This window comes from Puma concolor, chromosome A2 (genome assembly GCF_028749965.1).
Source record: "Puma concolor isolate L17-30 chromosome A2, mPumCon1.1.hap2, whole genome shotgun sequence".
Taxonomy (NCBI): domain Eukaryota; kingdom Metazoa; phylum Chordata; class Mammalia; order Carnivora; family Felidae; genus Puma; species Puma concolor.
The window spans coordinates 158703942-158726113 of record NC_141668.1 but is presented as its reverse complement, the minus strand read 5'-3'; the positions used below and the strand labels follow the sequence as shown (position 1 = coordinate 158726113).

Below are 22172 nucleotides of genomic sequence, written 5' to 3'. Positions count from 1 at the left end.
GAGTCTGTGTCTCCCTCTCTCTGCCCCTCCCCCACTCAGGCTCTGTCTCTGTCTCAGAAAGGAATAAACATTAAGAAAAAAATTTTTAAAAGAAGTTATATTCAGAAGTCTGGAATCCGTTTCACTTGAGGACAGTCAAGATGTCAGAAGGCTCGCTTCCTTCTGGAGGATTTAGGGGAGAATCCAAGTCCTTGTTTTTTCCAGCTTCTGGAGATCGCGGGCGTTCCTTGGCTCACAGCCACTTCCTGTATCACATCTCCTGCTCCTTCCTCTGACCTTCTTCCATCCCTCTTACAGGGAGCCTTGTGATTGCCTTTAGGGCCCACTTGGATAATCCAGGAGAATCTCCCACCGTCTCAAGGTCCTTAATTACGTCTACAACGTTCCTTTTGCCATGTACGTGCATCCTTGTGCAGGGGCCGTGCTAATCTTCTCTGTATCATTCCAATTTTAGGATACGGGCTGCCACAGAGGACGCTTCTTTTACCATTTGAAATACCATTCACACTTTCTGGGCAGTAGGACGTGGGTATCTTTGGTACAGGACACTATTCAGTCCTCCACATTCCCCTGTAGCATGCTGTAATTGCGGCTGGGTCTGTGGATGTATCATCACTTATTATGTATCAAAAATGTAGCATGTCAGGCAGGATTAAGGGTAGGAAACAAATTAAGAGGTCTTTTTTTTTTTTTTTCAGTCAATTATATGCTCAGTGTGGGGCTTGAACTCACGGCCCCAAGATCAAGAGTCCCATGCTGTACTGACTGAGCCAGACAGGCGCCCTGAAAAACCAGTTGAAGTCTTAAAAAAAAATTTTTTTTAATGTTTATTTATTTTACATTTATTTATTTTTGAGACAGAGAGAGATAGAGCATGAACAGGGGAGGGGCAGAGAGAGAGGGAGACACAGAATCTGAAACAGGCTCCAGGCTCTGAGCTGTCAGCACAGAGCCCGACGCAGGGCTCAAACTCACGGACTGCGAGATCATGACCTGAGTTGAAGTCGGACGCTTAACCGACTGAGCCACCCAGTCTTTTAACAGAAAGGGTTTAACACAGGAAACTCTGCGGCTGTAGCGTGAAAGCAGCCGCAGGCTGCGCCGAAAGAGTCAATGGATGGGCGTGGCCATGTGCTAATTCAACTTTATTTACAAAAACAGGCAGTGGGCTGGATTTGGCGGCGGCGGGGGGTGGGGGGGGAGCGGGGGCGGGGATAGTTTGCCAACTCTTGGTGCCCAGGAGCGGGACCAGGACTGGGCCTACAGGAATGATCCTGCAGAACTTGCTCACCAGGGGAACCGAAGCTCCTCGAAATCAAGGCAGAGAGTCAGGTGGGCCTTGAAACTTCCCACGCTGGGCACACACCCTGTATCTGTGATCCAGAAATAGAATGCCGCCTTTGCGTCGGCCACAACTGCTTTCCGACGCCCTCCAAGCCTGTCACCGGACAAGGGGATGCACCTTCCAGAACAGCAGGTGTTCCCGTGCCTGGCAGCTGGCAGAGCGAAGGGGAAGCAAAAAGCAAGACAGCTCTGGGTCTCTCCCGGCCTTCCAGACTCCCCCAGGCATCTGCGTCGGTGGACCTGAGCACGCGCCCAGCTGCGGGGAAAGTCCGTGAGCGCGGCGACAGCTCTGCAGCCTCCGCCTGGAAAGGGGCTGGATCGGGGCGGGTTCTGATGTCAACCCACCACGTCCTCCTCGTTTACCGCTGTACGTTATGGCGATGGTAAGAATGATTGGGTAATTGTAGGATGCATAATCATGGAGCCTATTATATGTAATTGCAGGATTAGGAACAGAGTAATTATCACGCAGTGTAATAAATTATGTAATGAAATGGAATCGTACATGGATCATGAATCACATAATTGGATTACACCCTCCAGGAACCTGGTTATCTTTCTTACGTTCCCTGGATGGTCCCAGCAGGTTGGCAGGTGGAGTGATGAGAGGGTGTGGGTAAATGGGGTGGGATTAGGGTAGATTAAGGGGGGTTGGGGGCAGAGCAGGAGGACAGGGTGAGGTTGGGGCTGGGGCTTCAGGTGACAGGGGCAGGTGGGCTGAACATGGGGATGGTTGCTGAAGTTTAGCCCAAGGCTAGGAGAGGTGAGGAGAAGCAGGAGGGGAAGTCGAATAATGGATTAATTAGGTCAGAGGTTGGCAAACCATGGCCCAGGGGCCCCAATCTGCCCAGCTGCCTGTTTTTCTTCTTAAAAATTGAGGGACGCCTGGGTGGCTCAGTCCGTTGAGCGGCCTACTTCGGCTCAGGTCATGATCTCACGGTTCGTGAGTTCGAGCCCCGCGTCGGGCTCTGTACTGAGAGCTTGGAGCCCGGAGCCTGCTTCGGATTCTCTGTCTCTGCCCCTCCCCTGCTTATACTCTCTCTCCCTCTCTCAAAAATAAATAAACATCAAAAAAGTAAAAATAAATAAATAAAAATTGAGATGAAACTCAGATAGCATAAACGTAGCCGGGCGAAAGCGTACAACCCCGTGGCATTTAGCACGTTCCCAATGTCGTGCAGCCATCACCACCATCTGCCTCCAGAACTTCTCTATCTTCCCAAACTGGAACTCTGTCCCCGTTAAAGACGAACCCCCCCATCTCCCTCCCCCAGCCCCTGGCGCCCCCCCCCCCCCCATTCTACTTTCTGTCTCTACAGATTCGGCTACTCAAGGGACCTTCTGTAAGTGGGATCATATTTATTTGTCCTTTTGTGACTGGCTTCTTTCACCCAGCATAGTGTCCTCAAGGCTCATCCATGTCGTAGCCTGGGTCAGACTTTCCTTCCTTCTTAAGGCTGAAGAATATTCCAGAACGTGGATAGACCGCGGTTTGCTCATCCATTCATCTCTTGATGGACATGCTGGGTTGCTTCCACGTTTTAGCTATTGTCACCCATACTGCTGTGAACACGGGTGTACAAATATCTCTTCAAGACCCTGCTTTCAGTTCTTCGGGGAATGTTCCCAGAAGCGGGATTCCTGGCTCACCAGGGAATTGTATTTTTCAGCTTTTTAGGGCCCTCCCGACCGTCTTGCACAGCGACTTGCACCGTCTTCCATTCTCACCGGCAGGGCACCCGGGTGCCAACTTCCCCACACCCTCATCAACACTTGTTGTTTTCTTTTTTTTTTTTTTAATGTGTGTGTGTGTGTGTTTTTTTTTAACGTTTTATTCATTTTTTTGAGAGACAGAGCGCGAGCAGGGGAGGGGCAGAGAGAGAAGGAGACGCAGAATCCGAAGCAGGCTCCAGGCCCTGAGCTGTCAGCACAGAGCCCGACGCGGGGCTCGAACCCACAAACTGCGAGATCACGACCTCAGCTGAAGTCGGAGGCTTAACAGACTGAGCCACCCCGGCGCCCCAAGACTGGGTTTTTCTCAGTCAACATCACGCTAACACTTATTCCCGTCCTTGGTCGGAGAAAAGCCTCCCGCAGAGAGAAGGGCAGGGGTGAGCCGGCCCCTCGCCCACAGGTATGGCCTTGGCTACAAGACTCGGTCGATCCCGAGCCAGCCCCTTCGGTTCCCACAGCACAAGCAGCGACGTGAGCCCCAACCCCCGCCCCGCTCCCGCTCCCAAGCCTCGAGGGTGACACGATGGACCCACGTGCTGAGGGGACACGGGGCCAAGGGCTGCGCACCTTTTGTAGCGAGCAGCCAGCAAGCCAGCCCCCTCTGTCAGGGAGCAAGCGAGCAGTTATGCAGAAGACACGCTGTGTAGACGTGCGCCCAGCTACGGAAACTGCCGGGTGTCAGGGGAGAGGAGAGAAGCTTTGCAGCCCGGCGCAGTCAGCAAAGACCTGCAGGGGCCCCGGTGGCCTGCGTCTTCTGACACGACGCAGACAGTTCTGGCCTGGCCATTTTCACTGCTAATACTCCCCCGTGTGAACCCCACCCCCACCCCCTCCAAGGCTGCTTCCGGCCTCCCGGCCCAAGTGCAAGGCTCCCTGAGGGCGTACTCGGAGGAGAGCCTCAGGCCTAGGTAACGCTGCTGCGGGTCCTGCTTTTAGCTTTTTCTGTTCCTGGTAGCTCAGAGCCCTCAGGGAAACCCGCTCCCGGTGGCCGAGCTCACGGCCCCTGCCCTGGCCACTCAAATGCGGAAGCCACCCCAGATCTTAAGAGCGGGATCCTCAAATTCACCCAGGAAACCCTGAGCTGGGTGAGGTTCCGTTTCTGCCCCCTGGTGGGATGGGGGCTCAAAACAGAAATTAGAAGGAGCTGCAGAAAAAGGAGGGTTTGTTCTCTGCATATGCGAGTTTATGAAATGAGATTCTTACCTGCTACATTCGAAAAAACAACAACAGACAACAGACGGGGCCGTAGGTTGAAGATGAGTGTGTCCCAACTTGCTTGAGCTAAGAGCGACAGCTACCGCATGAATGTCCTCGGTTCAGATCCCGGATCTTTCCTTCTCTGCAGTATCTTTTTTTTTTTTTTAAGTTAGCACCCCCCCCCCCTTTTTTTTTTTAAACGCATATTCATTTTTCAGAGAGAGACAGAGCGCAAGCAGGGGAGGGGCAGAGAGAGAGGGAGACCCAGAATCCAAAGCAGGCTCCAGGCTCTGAGCTGTCGGGCACAGAGCCCGATGCGGGGCTCGAACCCACGAACCGCAGCTCATGACCTGAGCCGAAGTCGGACGCTTAACCCACTGAGCTCCCCAGGCGCCCCCTTTCCTCTGCAATATCTTGAGTTCGTGGGTGGGAAGTGTGTTCAACAGCGTGTGTGTGTGTGTGTGTGTGTGTGTGTGTGTGTGTTAAGTGCTAGGCTGTTTTGGTTGTTGTTTTTGCTGATTCGGGAGTGAAAGGAAGCCACCACACGTCTGAGGCTTTTCGTTTTTTCTATTTTTTTTAATGTCTGCTGTTAATAAAATATTTTTACAGAGACCAAAAAGTCAGAATAGTGCAAAACATCTCAACACCATGCATTCATGACCGCTTCTCGTTGGGTTTTAAATGTTTGTTCCAAGTCACGTATTTACAGAGAGATGGGGGCATCTGTGCCGACGCCAGACCAACGGGATGGAATTAAAACAAACGAACGAACAAACAGCATTTTGATTTCACATTTGCAATCACATGCTAAGAGAAGGTGTGTGGAGGAATGAACCCCCCTGGACTGCGTGGCCGGGTCTGGGGGGAGGGGGGGCGGTCTCAGGGTGCCGGGGTCAGGGGTGAAGCGTGAGTCCCCCTGGCCGTGTGGCCTGGGATGCGCAGGGGACCCTCCGCCTGTGACCTGGGTCTCGAGAGAGCCACCGCGGTTAGGCAGGGGTTGGGGAAGGGGGAGGTCTTACTCGACACCGTCAACTTGATTTCTCTCTTTAAAAAAATAAAAGGCAAAGAGAAAAGCAACACGTGTCAGCGAAGACGACTTTGGTCCTTGACGATTCTTAGGAAAGGATGTTCAGGGGGCAGGCGGTGTCGCGATACGAACCCGAACCCCCAGTGAGCTCCCTTCCCTCTCCACCGGGGCAGCAGAGTGTGGGGCGACTCTGGGCTGTCCCTGCTCTGCCCCGCCCCTCAGTGTCCCCATCTGCAAAACGAACAGCACAGGGTGTGGGGGACAGAAAGGTCTCTGAGGTCCCAAAGATTTCTAGTTGGGTGTTAAGTTTTTTGCATCTCTGATGGGGTCACGGTGAGGTGTCAGGCTCCGGAGCCTGAGAGGGATTGCGGGTCAAGGCCAGGCACCTGCTCGTGTAACATAAATCCTTCCAGGCTGGACCGGGGAGAGCCAGAAACCAGTGGGTTCCTCTTCCTTCTAGATCCCTGATTTCCCTTTCTCCCCATCTCCGAGTCTCTCTCTCTCTCCATCTCAAGGTCTCTCTGTGTCCTCTTACCTTCTCTCTCTCTCCTTCCCTCCTCTTCTCTGTGTCCTTACTCTGGGACACTGTCCCTCTTGTGGGGGAGGGGTGGATGGGGAGAGGGGATCGGCTCTGTCCAAGATACAATGTCGCACTCCCCCTACCCGACTAGGGGCCAGCCCTACTCCACCCTTTCCCTGACCCCTGGAAATCTAGGGCCAGATCGTGGCGTGAAATGGGTCCGAATACAACCCCTAGACCCCACCAGGGCTCAGAACTTCGGGCCACCCCAGGTGAGGTGGTGAGTGGCCTTGGGGAAAACCCTGCTCCTCTCTGAGCCTTGTTCCAATACAGGAACTTCCTGGTTCCAGGGGCTTCGGGCCTCCTAGACTCCTTTCCTTTCCTCTCTCCTCCTCGTCTGCTCTCGTCCTCTCTCCCCCGTGTGTCCTGCGACCCAGTCACAGGCTGGCTGGAATGCCTTCTGCGTGCCCAGGTCTATGTGGGAGGGGAAGGTTGGTATGGCCAGACATGGATAGACACGCAGGCGGACCCTCCACCCCAAGACCGTTCAACTAGGCATACCCTTCTGTCATCCCCCTGTGCCCGGTCTGTGCTGGGTGAACTTGGGGCTGTCAAGAGGCCTCAGACCCCAGTCCGGGGGGGGGGGGGGGGGGGGGGAGGGGGAGGAGGGGGGAAGGGCCTGTCCCATGACATCAGGGACAGAGGGGTGGGGACGGGGGCTGGGGAAGTCCTGAGGAGGAGCAGGGAGGGTTTTCTACAGGACGGGATATTGGGGATGAGTCTTGAGGGATAAATAGGAGTCCCCTGGGGGAAAGAAGAGGGAGGAAATTTCTAAAACAGCTCTAGCCTGGGAGTCAGGGGGAAAAAAAAAATCATTCAACAAATACTCCCTGAAGCTCCCTCCATGTGCCTGGGCTGGTGCTGGGGAACTGGACACACACACACACACACACACACACACACACACACGCAGGTGCGCGCACGCACGCGCGCGCGCACGGTGCGCGCGCGCTCCTACATACACGCACACACACGCAGGCCTTGACCAGAGACTCCCAAGGATCTTTTGGGAAATAAGTTGGCTCGCTCAGGCAGAAGCTCAGCTCCCCCTTTTCTTGCTGGTCACCCAGAAATCCCGCAGGGCTCACCCCAAGTCACGTTACCTCCCCTTTGGCTGTTGGCTGGTGTTCTCAATCCACCTCACTCCCACCCCCCTACCCCCGTGGCCAAAATTTAAAATCTGCCCCTCAGTCCATGTGACAGAGATTCTCAGCTCCCCCCTTGCCACCTCCCAGCCTGCCCCTGGCCCCTGCCCCTCCCCCGCTGTCCTGTATGAGAACCTGCATCTCAACCTCTGGTTCAGAACCTTCAGTCACCCACAGCTGCCGAAACTCAGGGGACATATGCAGCACCTCCAGGTAACGCAGGAAATGGTGCCACTTCTCCCAGACTTGTCCACGTGCCGGGAAACCATCAGTATAAACACACAACCCCCAGCACCTAGGACTTGCACATGGCCTCCTTAGAAATGCCAGACCCTTGGCCAGTGCACAGCAGGAACAACTGTACCCATCGGCCCTGGGCTCGTCTAAGGGGTGGGTTTTTGTTTTTTCCTTTTTACTCTATCTCCCAAAATCTTTCCAGGAATTAATTTCAATATCCCGAAAGCACTCTCTCTCTCTCCCCTAAACTGCATTCGTCCATTCTCCATGAGGTAGCCAGAGGGAGCTTCTGACGCCTGAAATCCAGACTGTTCTCAGCTTTAAGATCTCCTGGGGCTCCCCAAATCTCTTCGGGTAAAATCAGAACTCCCCAGAGCAGCATACAAGGCCCTGCCCGGTCTGATATCCCTGCAGGTCTCCCCGACATCAGCACCTTCTCCCCGTGGTCCCCCTCGCCAGCCACAGTGACCTCGCTGCGCTTCAAACCTGCCCACCTCAGCCTCCGCACCTACGGTTCCCTCTGGTGCTTGGTCAATCTGGCAGGAAAAGCAAACGGCCCATAAGCACCCGTCCAACACGGAAAAGCAGATTCTGGGCAAAGACAAGCCGTGACAACCTTTACCAAAAGATTCTGTCTCCGTGAGCTAAAATGGGGGAAACTTGACTCTGGCCAGATTGCCCCACCAACGCCTGCTGGAGGAAGAGCTTCAGGCAGGTGGAGGCCCCTCCTGGGGGTATCCTGCGGCACGGTGCCTGAATGAATGAATGAGATTTTGGAGACTAAGCTCCGAGCATGTTGGTATATTTACACACACACACATATATACACACACCTAGAGTTTCTGGTCTCTTTCTCGCCTGCCTGGAGAATTCTGGGAGAGGAAGAAGGGGTTGGGGGGGGGGGGCGGTGCCTGGGTCCAGGGAGTCCCAAACCCTCACTCTTTCTTGGTGGGAGGTCAAGAGTCCTCAGGGAATCTTCCCATAGGGTCCCAGGGGAAGGGCTGAGGGCTGGGGTCTTGCTTGGCAGCCAGCCGTGGGAGGGGGCAGTGGGGGCCTTGGCCCAGAACCCCCATCCCTTGTAAGGAATGGGGGAGGTCCCCTGAGGAGGGGTTAGCAGCAATGGGGAGCTGTGTCGGGTCATCCGATTTCAGCCCACCCTTAGATGGGGCACACAGGCCAAAGGGAGTGGGGAGAAGGTGTGGCACTGGGACCTTCAGCAAAGTCTCGCGCGGCTCTCTGGGCCGCAGTTCTGCCATCTGTTAAACGGGTGGGTTAAACTCTATGCCATGAGGATGGGTATGTTGGGGGAAAAGGAGAGGCAAACCCCCATGGGGAAGTGGGGGCAGTGCGGGTGCTTCAGAGCCGTCCACTTGGCCCCCAGGGTTTGGGCGCCCGAGGGCGCATGTGCTTTTGAAATCCCATCCTCCCCTCCCTCCCTGTTTATTTTTTGCACAAACATGAAAAGACACTCTGGTCCAACCTGGGCCCTCCAAACAGCTTTCTAGTGCCTCCAACCCCTAGACCACCCCAGGGGGCGCTCTAGGAAGCCCTGCCCCTTGCCCAGGGCCCGCCCCTCCAGGGAGCTGAGAGTTCCATACTTGGCAATTGGTCTTGGGCCCCAGGATTTGGGGACCCATCTTATGGCTTTTCCAGGGGACAGGAGGCAGGGTCTCCCCGTACCAGAGCCCCAGGACCTGGCCTCCTCCACAGGGGGGCAGGACTCCCTCCCATCCCAGCTCGAAAGGTCCCCTAGGCGCTGGGGACTTGGCTTCTAGTAGGGGATGTGGCTTCTTCCTTCATCGCGCCCTAGGGCGTGGCTGCTCGAGGGGGCGGGGCGTCGTCCGTTCACCAGTCCCTAGAGGTGGGAGCTAAGTCAAGGGCGCAGGCGCACTCAGCCCTCCGCACAGAGCCCGGAGACTCGGCCTCTGGCAGGTCCCAGCGCACAGACGTCGCCCCGCCCCGCGCGCAGGCGCAGTGCTGCCCGCCCGCGTGCCCCGCGCTAGGGCGCAGGCGCCGCGCCGCCCTCCTCGGCGGAGCGCGTGTCCGACTTGAGCTTGACGAACTCCTTGGCCACCTCGTCGTTGCTGCGCTGTGACAGGATGCGCAGCACTGTGAGGCCCGTGTCGTCCATGTGGATGCGGCGACCCAGTGGCAGCCAGCAGGCGGCGCTCCCGCGCTGGGCCAGCTCCCGCAGCTGCAGCACGGCCAGCCCCACCGTGCGGTCCTCGCGCGCGAAGCAGTAGTCCTTGACGCACACCTGCAGTTCGTAGCACTCTGGGCCCGCGTCCGCGCTCAGCGTGCTGCGAGGGGGCGGGGCGTGAGGACAGCCCCGCCCGCCGGGCCACCACCCCCTCCTGCTGACCCCGCCCCGCCCCGCCCCGCCCCGCCCCCAAGTACTGTCTCTGCCCCGTCACTCCTTCCTCCCTTCTAACCCCCACCCCACCTCCAACCCACAATACCGCCACCATCCTACTTTCAGCCGAGGGCCAAACCCCGCCCCCACCCCAGGTGACACTTTTCCCAGGACACCCTGGCGAGGCCATGCTTCCACCCCGTCCAAAGCGCCCACACCTTTGGCCCGCTGAGCTGCTGCTCGCCACCCCGCCCCAGACGCCACGCCCGGAGGCCCCTTTACCAGGCTGCCACCTGAACTCCGGTTATCTCCTTGGCGTGCCCCACCCCCATACTTCCTAGCCCACCCCTCTTACCACTAAGGAGATCTGTCCACGCGAACTGCTCTCAAGCGTCACCGTGAGTGACCCGCCCCACACTCCAGCACGTCTCCCCCTACCAGCAGGCTGCGTCCCCAGTGATGCTGGGCTTCTGCCCCCAGGGAACCTGCCCTAATGGGCTATGCCCACACCGCTCCCTAGAAACACCGTCCCAGGCTGCATTCCTGGCCCTCAAGGACTACCAGCCACCCCAGGAGACATTTGTCCCCCAACTGGATCATGGGCCTGCTCCCAAGCATTGCATCAGGTGACCTACCACTCCAAAATCCTCTGACCAAGAGACCTCTTCTTGTCCTTCAGGGGTCCCCACCTCTCCCCTGCTCTGATGCTCCCTTACCCCTCTGCATTTCTGTCCCCCAGGAACAGCCCCCTGCCCCCACTATCCTGCCCCAGTGAGGTTTACACCTGATCTAAATGTCTGCCCATCCCAAGTAATACCTTGATCAGACATATTTATGCTCCCCAGGTCATCTGCCCCTCTGGACCCTGGATGCTTCTGACTGAGCTCATTCTTGCTCACCAGGAAGCCCCTTCTGGATGTGACCCCACCCCCACCCACTTGACAGGCATCCCCATGCCCTGGACCACGGTCCACTCCTGTCCCCCAATGCAGACTCCTCCTGACCTGCCCCAGCAGTCCTGACAAGGCTCACTGCTGACTCCAGGACACCTGCCCTCATGGCCCTGAGACCCTCACCCACACGTTCCTTGCCTCATCATGATCGCTCATGGCCCTTAACCAGACCTGAGTCTCCAACCCCAGAAATGACCCTGCCCCACATGCCCCCTCTGCTCAAACTTCCCTTCCTCTTCACAAGCCTTCATCAACATGTTATATCACATTCACTGCCTCCCCTGGGAACGGCCTGTCTCCCAAAGTGGTTACCCCCATCCCCTCGCCCACGTCACTCCTGCACCAAGGCGCCTCGCTCCCCAGGGCCCTCCCCTAGGATATGACCCCTCTCATTCCTGCACCCAGACACCACTGGCCCACCAGACTTCCCTCTGGCCTAGCGGGCCCTGAAATTCACGCAGCAGATGGCCCCTCCCCGTGATCCCCCAAGCATCCTCAGACTCACAACTGGAAGCTCTCGTTGTACTTGGGGGCCCAGCTGTTGTTCTTGGATTTGGTTGCAAACTTGCGTTTCTTGTCGCTGAGCTGGGGCCCGATGATGTTGACCTCGATGAATGGCCGGAAAATGCCAGAGGTCTGCCACTTGAGGTCATTGGCCGCCACCACTGTCGGGGGGGGGGAAGTAGAGGGTAAGGCTGTCAGGGTCCTCTCTACGCAGCTGTGGTTTTCAACGCCTGTCTGAAAAGCCCCATCCCCCGCAATCTTCCTACAGCTAAGCGCGGCCGTATGACGAAGTTCCAGCCGGCGAACCGTGAGAGGAAGTGATGTGTACAACTTTCAGGTTGGGGCTTAAAGGGCCAGGAGAATGCGCTACAAGTTCTTCTCCTAGCTGCAGGCTGGGATGCTGGTGGGTACTGAGTCCTTTGGTACCTTATGGAGGAGGAAAACATTAGAGATGAGAGTGGAATAAGAAATGCAGGGATCCCCAACACTGGAAAACCTCCACGTCAGCTCCGGGCTGATTGTCCTCGGAGTTAGAGAAAAATCACATTCTATTTTGTTTAAAATTTGTTGTAACGTTTATTGATTTTTGAGACAGAGAGTGTGCAAACAGGGGAGAGGCAGAGAGAGAGAGAGAGAGAGAGAGAGAGAGAGAGAGAGAGAGGCACAGAATCCGAAGCAGGCTCCAGGCTCCGAGCCGTCAGCACAGAGCCCGACGTGGGGCTCGAACTCACGGACCGTGAGATCATGACCTGAGCCCAAGTCAGACGCTTTACTGACTGAGCCACCCAGGCACCCCTCGTTCTATCTTGTTTAAACCAGTGGTATTTTAGGCCTTGGCTAAAACAACCGAGTCTGTTTTAATCTAAAAATAAATAAATAAATAAATAAAAGCCAACAAAAAGAAGGCAGAGCGGAGGAGGGATGGAGAAAGTGGAATTCAGTCCCATCACACTGTTTGTACCCCTGGATCCAGCCATGCCTGAAAGAGCTTTATTTCTGGAATTGTTTAGTTTTATGAAATCTTTTTTTTTTTTTTTTTTTTTAATAACAACTATTTTTCTTGATTAAGCTCGTCTGAGGGTGGTTTCTGTCATAGGACTAGCGAATCCTGGAGAGGGCACTCTCCCTCCCAACTCAGACGACTCACCTTTCACAGTGACCTTGTGCTCCCCGGTTCCCGGATGAGTGAAGAGCTCCACGTGGACTGAAACTTCACCCACAGGGTCTTCCACACCCGAGCCTGGGCGGGGTAGGGGAGGATGCTTGGCGTGAGCTCCATTCCTCCCACCCGCTTAAGGGACCTGGACCACCTCCCACCCACCATGTGCTGGCGGCACTGGGCCATCAGCCCTGACAGGGTTGGCACTGAGGGTGGGGCTGGGATGGCACGCGGTCTTAGGAGGCCAAGAACGCTGGGTTCTGCCCCTTCACTGCCTTGCTGTAGGGTCTCAGGCGGATCTCTTAACTTCTCTGAGTTTAACGCACCTGCCCCCCATTTTTCTCAGGCCAGTGATTGCCGCCTGGTCAAAACTCATCCTGGCAACACCTGACCCCCTAGCTGCCTGGGTTTCATTTTCTCCTTTGGGTTGTCACAGTGCCAGACTCTTCGGGTTCCCATCCTATACACTAGCTGAATACACCAGAGAATCTGTCCCACCTCCTTAGCCTCCATCCTGTCCCATCCCCCACCCTCACATGCCTGGACTGTTGCAGTAGCCCCCTTCTGAATCCTCTTTTCTCAGTACACCGGCCAGAGAAATCCTATTAAGTTAGGTCACTTCCCTCCTCTGCTCAAAAGCTTTCCATGGCCTTCCATCTCGCTCTGAAATCATCAAAGTCCTTTTTGTGATCTGCAAGGTCGCTCCCAATGTGTCCTCGCTATTCCCTGGCCTGCCTCGTTTCTCTCCACTCTCACCCTCGCTAACTCTGCTCCAGCCACGTGGGCTTCCTCGCTGCTTCTCCAAAACACTGTGATAACCTGACCCGACCCAGAGTCCTCACTTCTTCTGAGGCGACAGCTTGCAGGATATCTTTTCTCTCCCTCCCTCAATGCCATTCCGCTTTCCAATAGAGAATCTCAAGTTTCCATTGAGAAATACCCCCACACCCACCTCAGATCTTGGTATGGCTAAATGAGCCATGGCTGCCCAGAGCATTCCCTGGCCACAGTTGCAGTGATTGGCTCAGGAATGGTCATGTGACCCACGCTGGGCCAATCAGAGTTAGCTCTGAGACTTTGGCTGCAACTCTGAGGAAAGACTCTTCGGTGCTAAGCTAGCAAGGCTGTCTCTGCCCAATGGGGGGAAAGCCTGCCTCACAGACGTCTCAACAGAGACCAGTGACCAAAGACATTGTTAGAGGCTCTGGATTCAGCTATTATTGGTGTCAGCGTAACCCTTAATCTTTCGGTTCCAGGCCCACAAATTCCCTAGTCTGACTCTATTTCTAGCTACCAGGAATGCCCTGACTGATTGGTTCCGATGGGGGTCATTGAAGGAGCAGCTTAACACTCTCTGTCCCGTCCCTCTCTCTGTGGCTCTGGAAAGGGCATCCTGTGGGGCCTGAAACCTGTGACCGCCAGCACCCCCACCAGGCCCCTCCCCTGCCCCTCAGGAAGCTCCCCACACCTTGAGCGCCCCATGCATGGGGGAGGAAAGGGAGAGTCAGGGGTGGGTGCCCAAGGTTAATCCGGGTTACCTGGCATTGGGTAGGAAGTGACTGAGGCTCAGGGGGCAGAGAGGCCTGGAGACCCCCATCACCCCACTGCTGGGGCGTGCACCCCCCCCCATCTTTGCTGCCCACCCCAGGCCACCTTCCTTGTCATTTCAGGCTTCGGTCCCCCCTCCCCCCACCAGTCACATGCTCAGCCTCACCTCCCCCACCCCCCAAGGCTGATGCTTCACAGCAAGCTCAATCCGGGCCAGACTGAGGGTGCCAGGGGGGGTGGTTGGGCAATGGTGGGTGGGGTGAGGGGTCAGACCATGGCCAAAGCTAGTAAGAAGGGGGAGGAGGGCAGTGCTGGGCGCCCCCATCCCGTAGTTTGCTGGCTCCAAGGGGAAGGGTCTTTCTGGGGCTTCCCTGTGCGTACCCCAATCCCATCCCTCCCCGACTATCTTCCCGTAGGGGAAGGTTCCTTGGGCAAGTGGCTTAATCTCCTTTGAGACTCAGCTTCCTCATCTGTGGAATGATGGACCATCCTGGGGGGCAATTGGGAGAAATCTTTTCAAAAATCCCTGAGAAATGCTTCTTGGCACAAGCGCTGGCCCAGAGTCAGAGCCTGAAAACCGTTAGTTTGCTATGCTTGGAAGAATGACATCAGTAATAATATTAATTGATTAATAATAAAAGTAACAACAATACACTCGCTGGGAGCTACTGCATGTATGACAGGTCAGGAACTTCTCTACATTTAATTCATCTAATCCTAAAAACAATCTTACGAATTAGGGCCCCTGACGGTTCCCATTTCACAGATGAGAAAGCTGAGGCTCAGGGAGGCGAGATGCTCCCTGCAGGCGTCCGGCCCGCCCAAACGGCGGAGCTGGGATCTGAGCCCACTCTTAACCGTGCAGGCGCTGTCCGGGGGACCGGGATCTGGCTTAAGAGATGCACCTAGGAAGAAGCGGATTCCGACTCGAATCGCTTCTCCTTCCCCACGTGGAACCAGCAAGCCGTCCTTCCCCCTCATCCACCTAGGCCCCCACAGCCGGTCCGGCCTGGACGGGGCCCGGCGGGCCGGGGAGGCGGAAGGACGGGCCCTTTACTAGCCGGGGCCGGGAGGGGCGCAGGCACCGGGCACCGGGCGGGCGGCGGAGGCACGTACCCTTCTCAGGATAAATGTCTTCACTAAGGGTAAACCTAGTCCCTTTTCCACCATGGACTAATCACGGGGGAAGGTGGAGAAAGGAGGGAAGGGAGGGGTGGGGGGAGAGACGAGCGAGCGAGAGGCGAGGATGGAGGGCGAGAGTGTACGTGGCGGGGAGCAGGGGAGGCGCGGAGAGGGGGCGGCGAGTGAGAGGGAGGAGAAACAAGAGAGAGAGAAACGTCAGCTGCAGACGGACGGACAGACAGCCTCCCGCTCCGGGGGGGGGGGGGGGGGGACACCAGGGACACTAAAAGCAGCAGCTTGGACTGGGCACGAAGCTGAGCACAGAGGCCTGACGCCCAGGGAGCGCCCCGGGCCCTGGGCTGACTGGAGGGGAAGGGGGCCGCTCCCCTCACCCCAGCTTCCGGCTTGCGGGCAACTCTCCCTCCTACCCCCCTGCCGGAGCTAAGCCTGGGTCAGCGGCCAAACATCTCTCCCTGGTCTTAGGGCCGGTTTTGAAAAGGGCGGGTCCTCAGGGAGGGGAACTAGGACCCTGGAGTCCTGCTCCCCTCAGCCCCAGCTGCTGTGTGGGAACTCAGAGAGGGACAGGAGACAGAGACAAGAGGAGAGAGAGAGAGAGAGAGAGAGAGAGAGAGAGAGAGAGAGAGAAAGCGAGAATTTGAGAAATGGAAACCCCCTCTCCGTCCACTCCTCCAGGCCGGGGCCCCGCCCATCCCTGGGACAGCCAATCATCCCTTTGCCGCGTGGCGTCATCTGCCCCGCCTCCCCCCGCCCCTAAATGTCAACCACTCCCCGGACCCTGCCCTTCAAAGCCGCGTCCTGGTGCTTTCAGTCGCTCCCTGGTCCTGGCCTTTCAAAGAGGTCCCGCCCCACAGCTTTCAATCCCCTCCTGGCCCCGTGATGTCATAGATTTCCCCCAGGAAATGCCAATCACCTCCTGGCCCAGTGACGTCAGAAGTCCCGCCCCCACGAGTTGTGGATCCCTCACTGGCCCGGTGACCTCACGGAGCTCGCGAGCGCCGGGAGCTGGTCAGTTGCCCCGGGCCGTGACGTCACAGAGGCGAGTCAGTGGCAGCCTCGCTGGGTAGGGGCTGGGTCGCCGCGCGCTAGGCCGCCGCTTACCCTGGGCCGATTGCGTCTGCACGAAGGTCTTGATGAGCAGGTCGGTGGCCTGCGTGTAGAGGGACAGGGCGTAGCGCAGGGACTGCAGGTCTGGGCTCTTCTCCAGGAAGGTCTTCTTGAGTCCCACGCCACCTGCGTGGAAGTATTGCTGTGGAGGACGGGGTGGGGAGAGGTGAGACCAGTTGGGCAGCCCCAATCCGCCCTCTCCAACTCCGCTGCCCTCCGGTGGTGACGCGCCCCGGATGGCCTGGGGGCCCTCAAAACACCCAAGTCGTGCTCTCCACTCCCCGACCTCCAAACCTGTCCCAAATCCACGGGTGGGCTTCCGGCACTCTCAAAGTAATACCCATGCCTCCCGCCTCTCCCCAAGCCTCTGTGGCCCCAACCCTGCAACCTCCCAGGCTTCTCTCCAAATGTCTTCCCTAGAACGTACCTGCCTCGGGGTCTTTGCATTTACTGTGCTCACTGATGGGGAGTCCCTCCCCCCCACTTCAAACACCCCCATTTTGCCATGGTGGTCTTCCTCTGGGTAAGGTCTCGAGGAGCTTTCCCTGACCACCCTCCTTACTGTGTTGCGAACCCTGTTTCACTATAATTCTCTGTTGCAGCAAAAAATGTCTTCTAGAGTAATTTTCATGCTTTCTGTGTCATGGAGACCACAGTGTTCTTGCACGGACTGGTCCTCTGCCTGGAATGCTTTGTTTGCTTTGCCTTGTGAACGCCTACGCATTTCTCAAGACCCACCTCCCACATGCCTTCTTTCAGAAAGCCCTCGCTTCTCCGTTCCCGGGCTCCCTCAATTCCCATCCTCCCTTCTACCCGGCCCTGACCCCACAGAGCTGGGGCTGTCCCCCCCGAACCTAGGGCTCCTCGGGGCCCCGCCATCAGCCAGCCTGGAGCTGACAGAAGAGTCATCAGGGGGTGTTTGTAAATTGGATACATTGAGGTGGGTTCAAGCCTAAGTCACACGCTCTGCCTGCTCCCCCTGGGATGACACAGGGGTGGGAACTCTCACCTTGATGGTGTCCAGGGCCAGCTCAACTACTGCACACTGCTTCGGGGTCAAGCTCTTGGCTTCTTCTCGTACCATGTGGTCCTGGATGGATGGAGAGAGGGCCCGGGTGGGCAGACCCACCTTAGGGATCTGCCTGTCTATAGGCCTCATCCCTGTAAAACTCTGAGGAGTTGGAGAGTGGGTCTGTCTTTTCATCACGATGTCCCTGGTGCCTAGTATGTGAGTGGCACACAACAGGGGCTCAATATTTGTTGAATAAACGACATGTACCCTTGATCAAGCTGTATCCGAAGCCGAACTTTGCACATCTTTCCAACACAGTGGAGCAAATCAATTATGCTTCTGTCAGTCTGAGCAGGGTTTCTGTCCCTTGAGCATGTCACCATTCTGGGACCTCTCCCCCCAGGAAGCTTCCCCACCCCAATCTCCTGCCCCCCACCCCTGGCCTCACCTTGAGTTTAGACAGCTGACCCAGTTCTTTGGCTGCATTGAAGATCATCTGGGTTCCCTGCAGGTAACAAAGAGTCACAGCCAAGGTGAGCGTGGGGGTCCTCCAGACCAATCCCCACAGCCTTACTGACACCCCAGCCCTGGACACGATCTTAGTTTTTGTCCAGAGGCTCTGGGCAGGGCAATGGTTGTGTCCCAGGGACAGAGGCCTGGAGCTTCCCCCTCAGAAAGCGCTGAGGAGGAGGTGGTGACTTTGTCCTTGCAAATCCCAGTGTGGGCGCACTACCCACCCTCTCGCCTCCCTCAGGACCCCAGGTTTGTGGGACAGAGACGACAGAATGGGCAGCGAGGGACCGTGGGTGTAGCGAGCCGTAGATGGTGTTTGTCGGTATGGGATGGGCTTCCCAGCCCCAAGTCAGGGGGTTTTGAGAAAACTGGGGGATGGGCTCTAGTGACCCCCGCCCCCAGCCTTCCCCGCCCCCTCCCTGGGCCCATTCCCTGTGTGGGCGAATTTCCCCAATAATCTGGGTGGCTGTTAGTCTGACCTTGTAAAGGGAAGAATCCTCCCCACCCACACACACCTCGGTACCCATCCCCCACCCCACCCAAAACAGACACCAGCAAGATGGCATCCTGGGTATGGCCCCGATGAGCCGGGTGGGCCTGGGTTCAAATCCCAGCTCTGCTGTGTGGTCCTGGGCAAGTCACTTAACCTCTCTGAGCCTTCCCATCTAGTTGGGGGACATTGTATCCACTTCACGGCTTAGCTGGGGCTCAATCTGTCTTTGTTCAGTGTTCCCTGTTATTATCATTTGGTCTCAAGGTCATGAGCAGTGCTGGGGGCAATGGTCCTGCCGCCTCCGATCGCTGTGCTGGGTGACCTGCGGCATGTCCCCGGCCTTTTCTGGGCCTCAGTTTCCTTCCCTGGTTAACAGGGGCACCTACGCTAGCTTGGGGGATGGGGGAGGCCTAAGTATCAATGAGGTAATGAGTCCTGCGTTTACTGGGCCCTGGGATGGTGCGGGGTCCTGAGCAGGGCGAGGCAGGGAGGAGGGCCATTCATAGCTGCGATCGTTGGAATCGTGTGGAGGGTCGACCAGCTGGCCGATGGGAGCTGGCCCTCCGGCCACTATTACTGTTGTTACTTTCATCCTGGCTGTCGCTACTCTTGCCATTACTTGTCTGTGATGACCGGAGGCTGTCATGAGGTACAGTGACTCAGGAGCCCAGCCGTCTGGTCCTTGGTTCCCCCTGCCACCCCCTCCTCCCCTCCTGCCTCCCCCCCGCCCGCCGCCCCTCGCGAGCAAACCAGACAGACAAAGGAAGAAGAGACCACGGATGGGTTCACAGTGCGCCCCCCGAGACGGCACAGACCACAGAGGTGGAAGGAGGCACAGGGTGGGGAGGGGGAGGGGGGTGGGAGCCAGACAGACAGTGACGGGCTGGTCTTACATCTGAGTGGCTTGGCAATTTCACCCTGCCCTGTGGAGAGAATCAGGCGGAGGTCAGAGTTTGGGCGGCTGATGGGAGGGTGCTCACTGGGGTTTCCCTGCCCCCTGAAAGCACGGTTCCACTCCCCGGCCCACAAGCTGCCCTCCCCCCCCCCCCCCAGCTCCTGGATCTAACGCTGGGCCCCCTCCTCAGCTAGGCACCTTCCCTTGTCTCCCACTGGGAGCTGGGGGGCTAGACGCCCGGACTAGCCAGGAGGCTAGAACCAGCCTGTCACCTGGGGACAGCCTGCCCAGGGATGAGGCGCCTTGGGGAGGAGGAGAGGAGAGAAAGGACTTGGGTTTCTCTCCTCCCCCAACTCCCAGGACTCTTCCCTGGGAACCCTGGCTCTCAAAGAAACGTACTTCTAGGTACCACAAGTTCCCTCAGTGTAGAGAAACGCACCCAAGCACATCCACGCAGGTGCAGAGAGTTTATGCCCCCTCATACACACACACACCTGGATCAGCATACAACACACACACACACACACTCACACACTAAAATACACACGTGCACTCCCAAACGCTTGCACACATGTGCACAATCACACACATCAACTCACACACTCTCACCCCCACACGGATGCACTTGCATGTAAATGGTGCCCCCCAAAATGGCTACATGAGTGAGTAGGGAAGCCCTACAACCCATGTTCACATAGCAGAGACCCCTCTTGTGCGCTCACAGGGATGACAGTTCCTGCGTGAATTGCACAGCAAGGGCAACTGTTCATGTGCTGTCACAGCTCCCGTCTCCTTACAACAAACACCCGTTAGAACAACAACAAAATCTACATGAACAACAAGGCATGTCTCGGTCGAGGGCCGTGGTCCAGCATCTGGGGCCCTTCTTGAAACCATAGAATTTCAGTGGAACCCAGCGCTGAGATAAGCTCTCTGGGTCTTGTTATGAGAGGGAGGGAGCTGTTTGCATACGTTTGTGTACACATTTGCCCACATGTGCACCCAGACTCCAAGCCATGTCCCTGAAGAATCAACTCGTCTCTGACTTCTGGTTTTGTGGGAGTTGGTTAAGACACCTGCCTTTTACCTGTGATCCCCAGCTGACCTTCCTGCCCATGCCAATGAACACACACACACACACACACACACACACACACACACACACACTCGGACCCCAGAGCTCAGGACCTCAGCACAGATGAGGCCCTCATTACCTTTTCTAATCCCTTGCCATGTTTTCTCAAGAGGGTGCCCTGCAGAGACAATGTCACAGGGTGATCAACCTGGCAAGCCATGTGGGGTGGGAACCCAGGGTGATCACATACGTACTCATGGGGACAGGAGGTAAGGGGCATCTAATACCGCACAGGGGGCTGATGGCTGGGTTGCATGTGTGTGTGCCTCAATGATCAACTCTTAAAGGCTGTAAGAGAGTCAGAGAGACAGGGAAGAGAAAGAGAGGAAAAACAGAAATACAGAGCCAGAGAGAAAGAAGTCACTGCCAAAATATAACCCATTTACGTTTACTGTATATATGAGGATCTTGTTGCTTGGGTCAACAGGAGAACAAATGGGCTCCAAATTCAGACAGACCTGAATTTGAAACCTGACTCTGGCCTACGTTTACTACGTGGCCTTGAGCAAGTGACTTCTCCTCTCTGAGCCTCAGCTTCCCTCATCTGCAAAATAGGAACAATAATATCCACCTCACTCAAAGGGTTGTCACGAAGGTGGCCTGTAACATCAGCTATGAGGTCTGGCATACAAGGAATCATCAATAAATGTGAATCCCTGGCCCCCTGGGTGGCTTAGTCGATTGAGTGTCTGACTCTTGGTTTCGGCTCAGGTCATGATCCCGGGGTCATAGGATCAAGCCCCACATCGGGCTCTGTGCTGAGTGTGGAGCCTGCTTGGGATTCTGTCTCTCTCTCTCCCTCTGCCCCTCTCCCCTGTTTATGCTCCCCCCCTCTCTTTAGCGGGGACGGAGAGTCACCCTTAGCTCCTTGCTGCCACCAAGTGGTTACAGCCAAAGATCCAGACTGCAGCCACCAAGAAGTGAGCCGAGTACGTGCAAACTTTGGACAGGTGACATCTTACGACGACCTGTCTTGCCCACAAAGGGAGATCTCTGCCCTCCTATGTGTCTACATATTGCCTCCGCCAACAATAATAGTAGCTCTAATTTTAGTGACCACACAGCCTAAGCTAGTCACGGAGATGAGCACTTTAATGCATCATCCCATTTGGTTCTCACCACAACCCTCAACAGAGTTACTGCAGTGAACCCTTTTTCCAGACAAGGAAGTGGAGGTTGAGAGGTGAAGTGACTTCCCAAGGTCACAGAGAGAGTGGCTGGGCTGGGATTTGACGCCAAGATGGCCTGACACAAAGTCACGGATGCTACCTCCCACCTGGGTGCCTGGGCGTGTGCCCGCGATTCATGTGGTCGTGGAGTGGGACTGGGAAGGCAGAGGTGGTAGGAGGGTCTGCACTGAACAGCCGAGTGGGGACCCAGATGGTGAGGGCCTGTATTTTGGGAGGCTGCTAGCAGTTCAGAGCCCAAAGGGGAGGTCAGAGCGACTCCGTCGACTTTTAACCTCCTTCTAGCTTCAGGGAGAGACTGATACCCTGCTGGAGTCTGAGAATATGGGAGGAAGGGTGATTTCCAACTAAAGGACGAGGTCAGATGGGAAGGTCCTGGGCTCGGGGTTTGGGGTTTGGGAGGCGGAAGGTAGGTCCTCTCTGCTTATAACGGGGCGGGGTGGGCGGGCGTGGCCTCCCTCCCTCCAGGCCCCGCCCCCTCCCCATGCCCCGCCCCAGACAGACACAGGCACATCTAGGCGGGAGGTGGGACAGTGGGTGGGGGGCCGGTGGGTGAGGAGGGGGCGCTGGGTGGGGTGGGTGCAGCCACGCGGTGGGCCGAGTCCAGACACAGAGCGGACGGACAGACAGACGGACAGAAGGGCCTCTACTTACGATCATCTGTCAGCCGCGATGGGGGCGGGGCGGTGGGGGAGGGGGGAATAAGTCACCATGAGTCTCCCAGGAAGGTCAGGGAGGGGGCGGAGACGGCACCGAGGGGCGGACCCCGTGCCCCTGCCCAGCCCAGAGGAGGCAGGCAGGTGGTCGGAGGTCCGAAGCCTCCCCCACCAGGGTTGCCTCCTGGTGGCCCTGCCCATCCTCCCCAAGCCCCCCTCCTGTCCACCCAGGAATGCCCTCTCACTCCGTGCT

The 22172-nt window shown here is 56.8% G+C and overlaps 1 protein-coding gene and 1 non-coding gene across 6 annotated transcripts in view; both read right to left on the bottom strand.

Moving 5' to 3' along the window:
• Positions 1-369: 369 nt before the first annotated feature.
• LOC147583665 (U6 spliceosomal RNA) lies at positions 370-476 on the bottom strand. The gene has a single exon (XR_015248631.1). It is a non-coding gene; the product is annotated as a U6 spliceosomal RNA (small nuclear RNA).
• Positions 477-8050: 7574 nt separating this feature from the next.
• Positions 8051-22172, bottom strand: part of UNC13A (unc-13 homolog A) — a 59579-nt gene continuing 45457 nt past the window's right edge. Inside the window, exons 36-45 of one of the 5 annotated variants that reach the window (XM_086698664.1) lie at positions 21918-21923; positions 20156-20194; positions 18940-18969; positions 17489-17545; positions 17038-17118; positions 16023-16170; positions 14898-14954; positions 12222-12314; positions 11076-11235; positions 8051-9564 (exon numbers count right to left, since the gene is read on the bottom strand). In XM_086698664.1, the coding sequence (XP_086554790.1) occupies positions 9264-9564; positions 11076-11235; positions 12222-12314; positions 14898-14954; positions 16023-16170; positions 17038-17118; positions 17489-17545; positions 18940-18969; positions 20156-20194; positions 21918-21923 (972 nt within the window). In that variant the 3' untranslated portion in view covers positions 8051-9263. The remainder of the gene's footprint in view (positions 9565-11075; positions 11236-12221; positions 12315-14897; positions 14955-16022; positions 16171-17037; positions 17119-17488; positions 17546-18939; positions 18970-20155; positions 20195-21917; positions 21924-22172) is intronic. The other 4 variants (XM_086698666.1, XM_086698668.1, XM_086698667.1 and 1 more) reach the window with 4 other exon arrangements.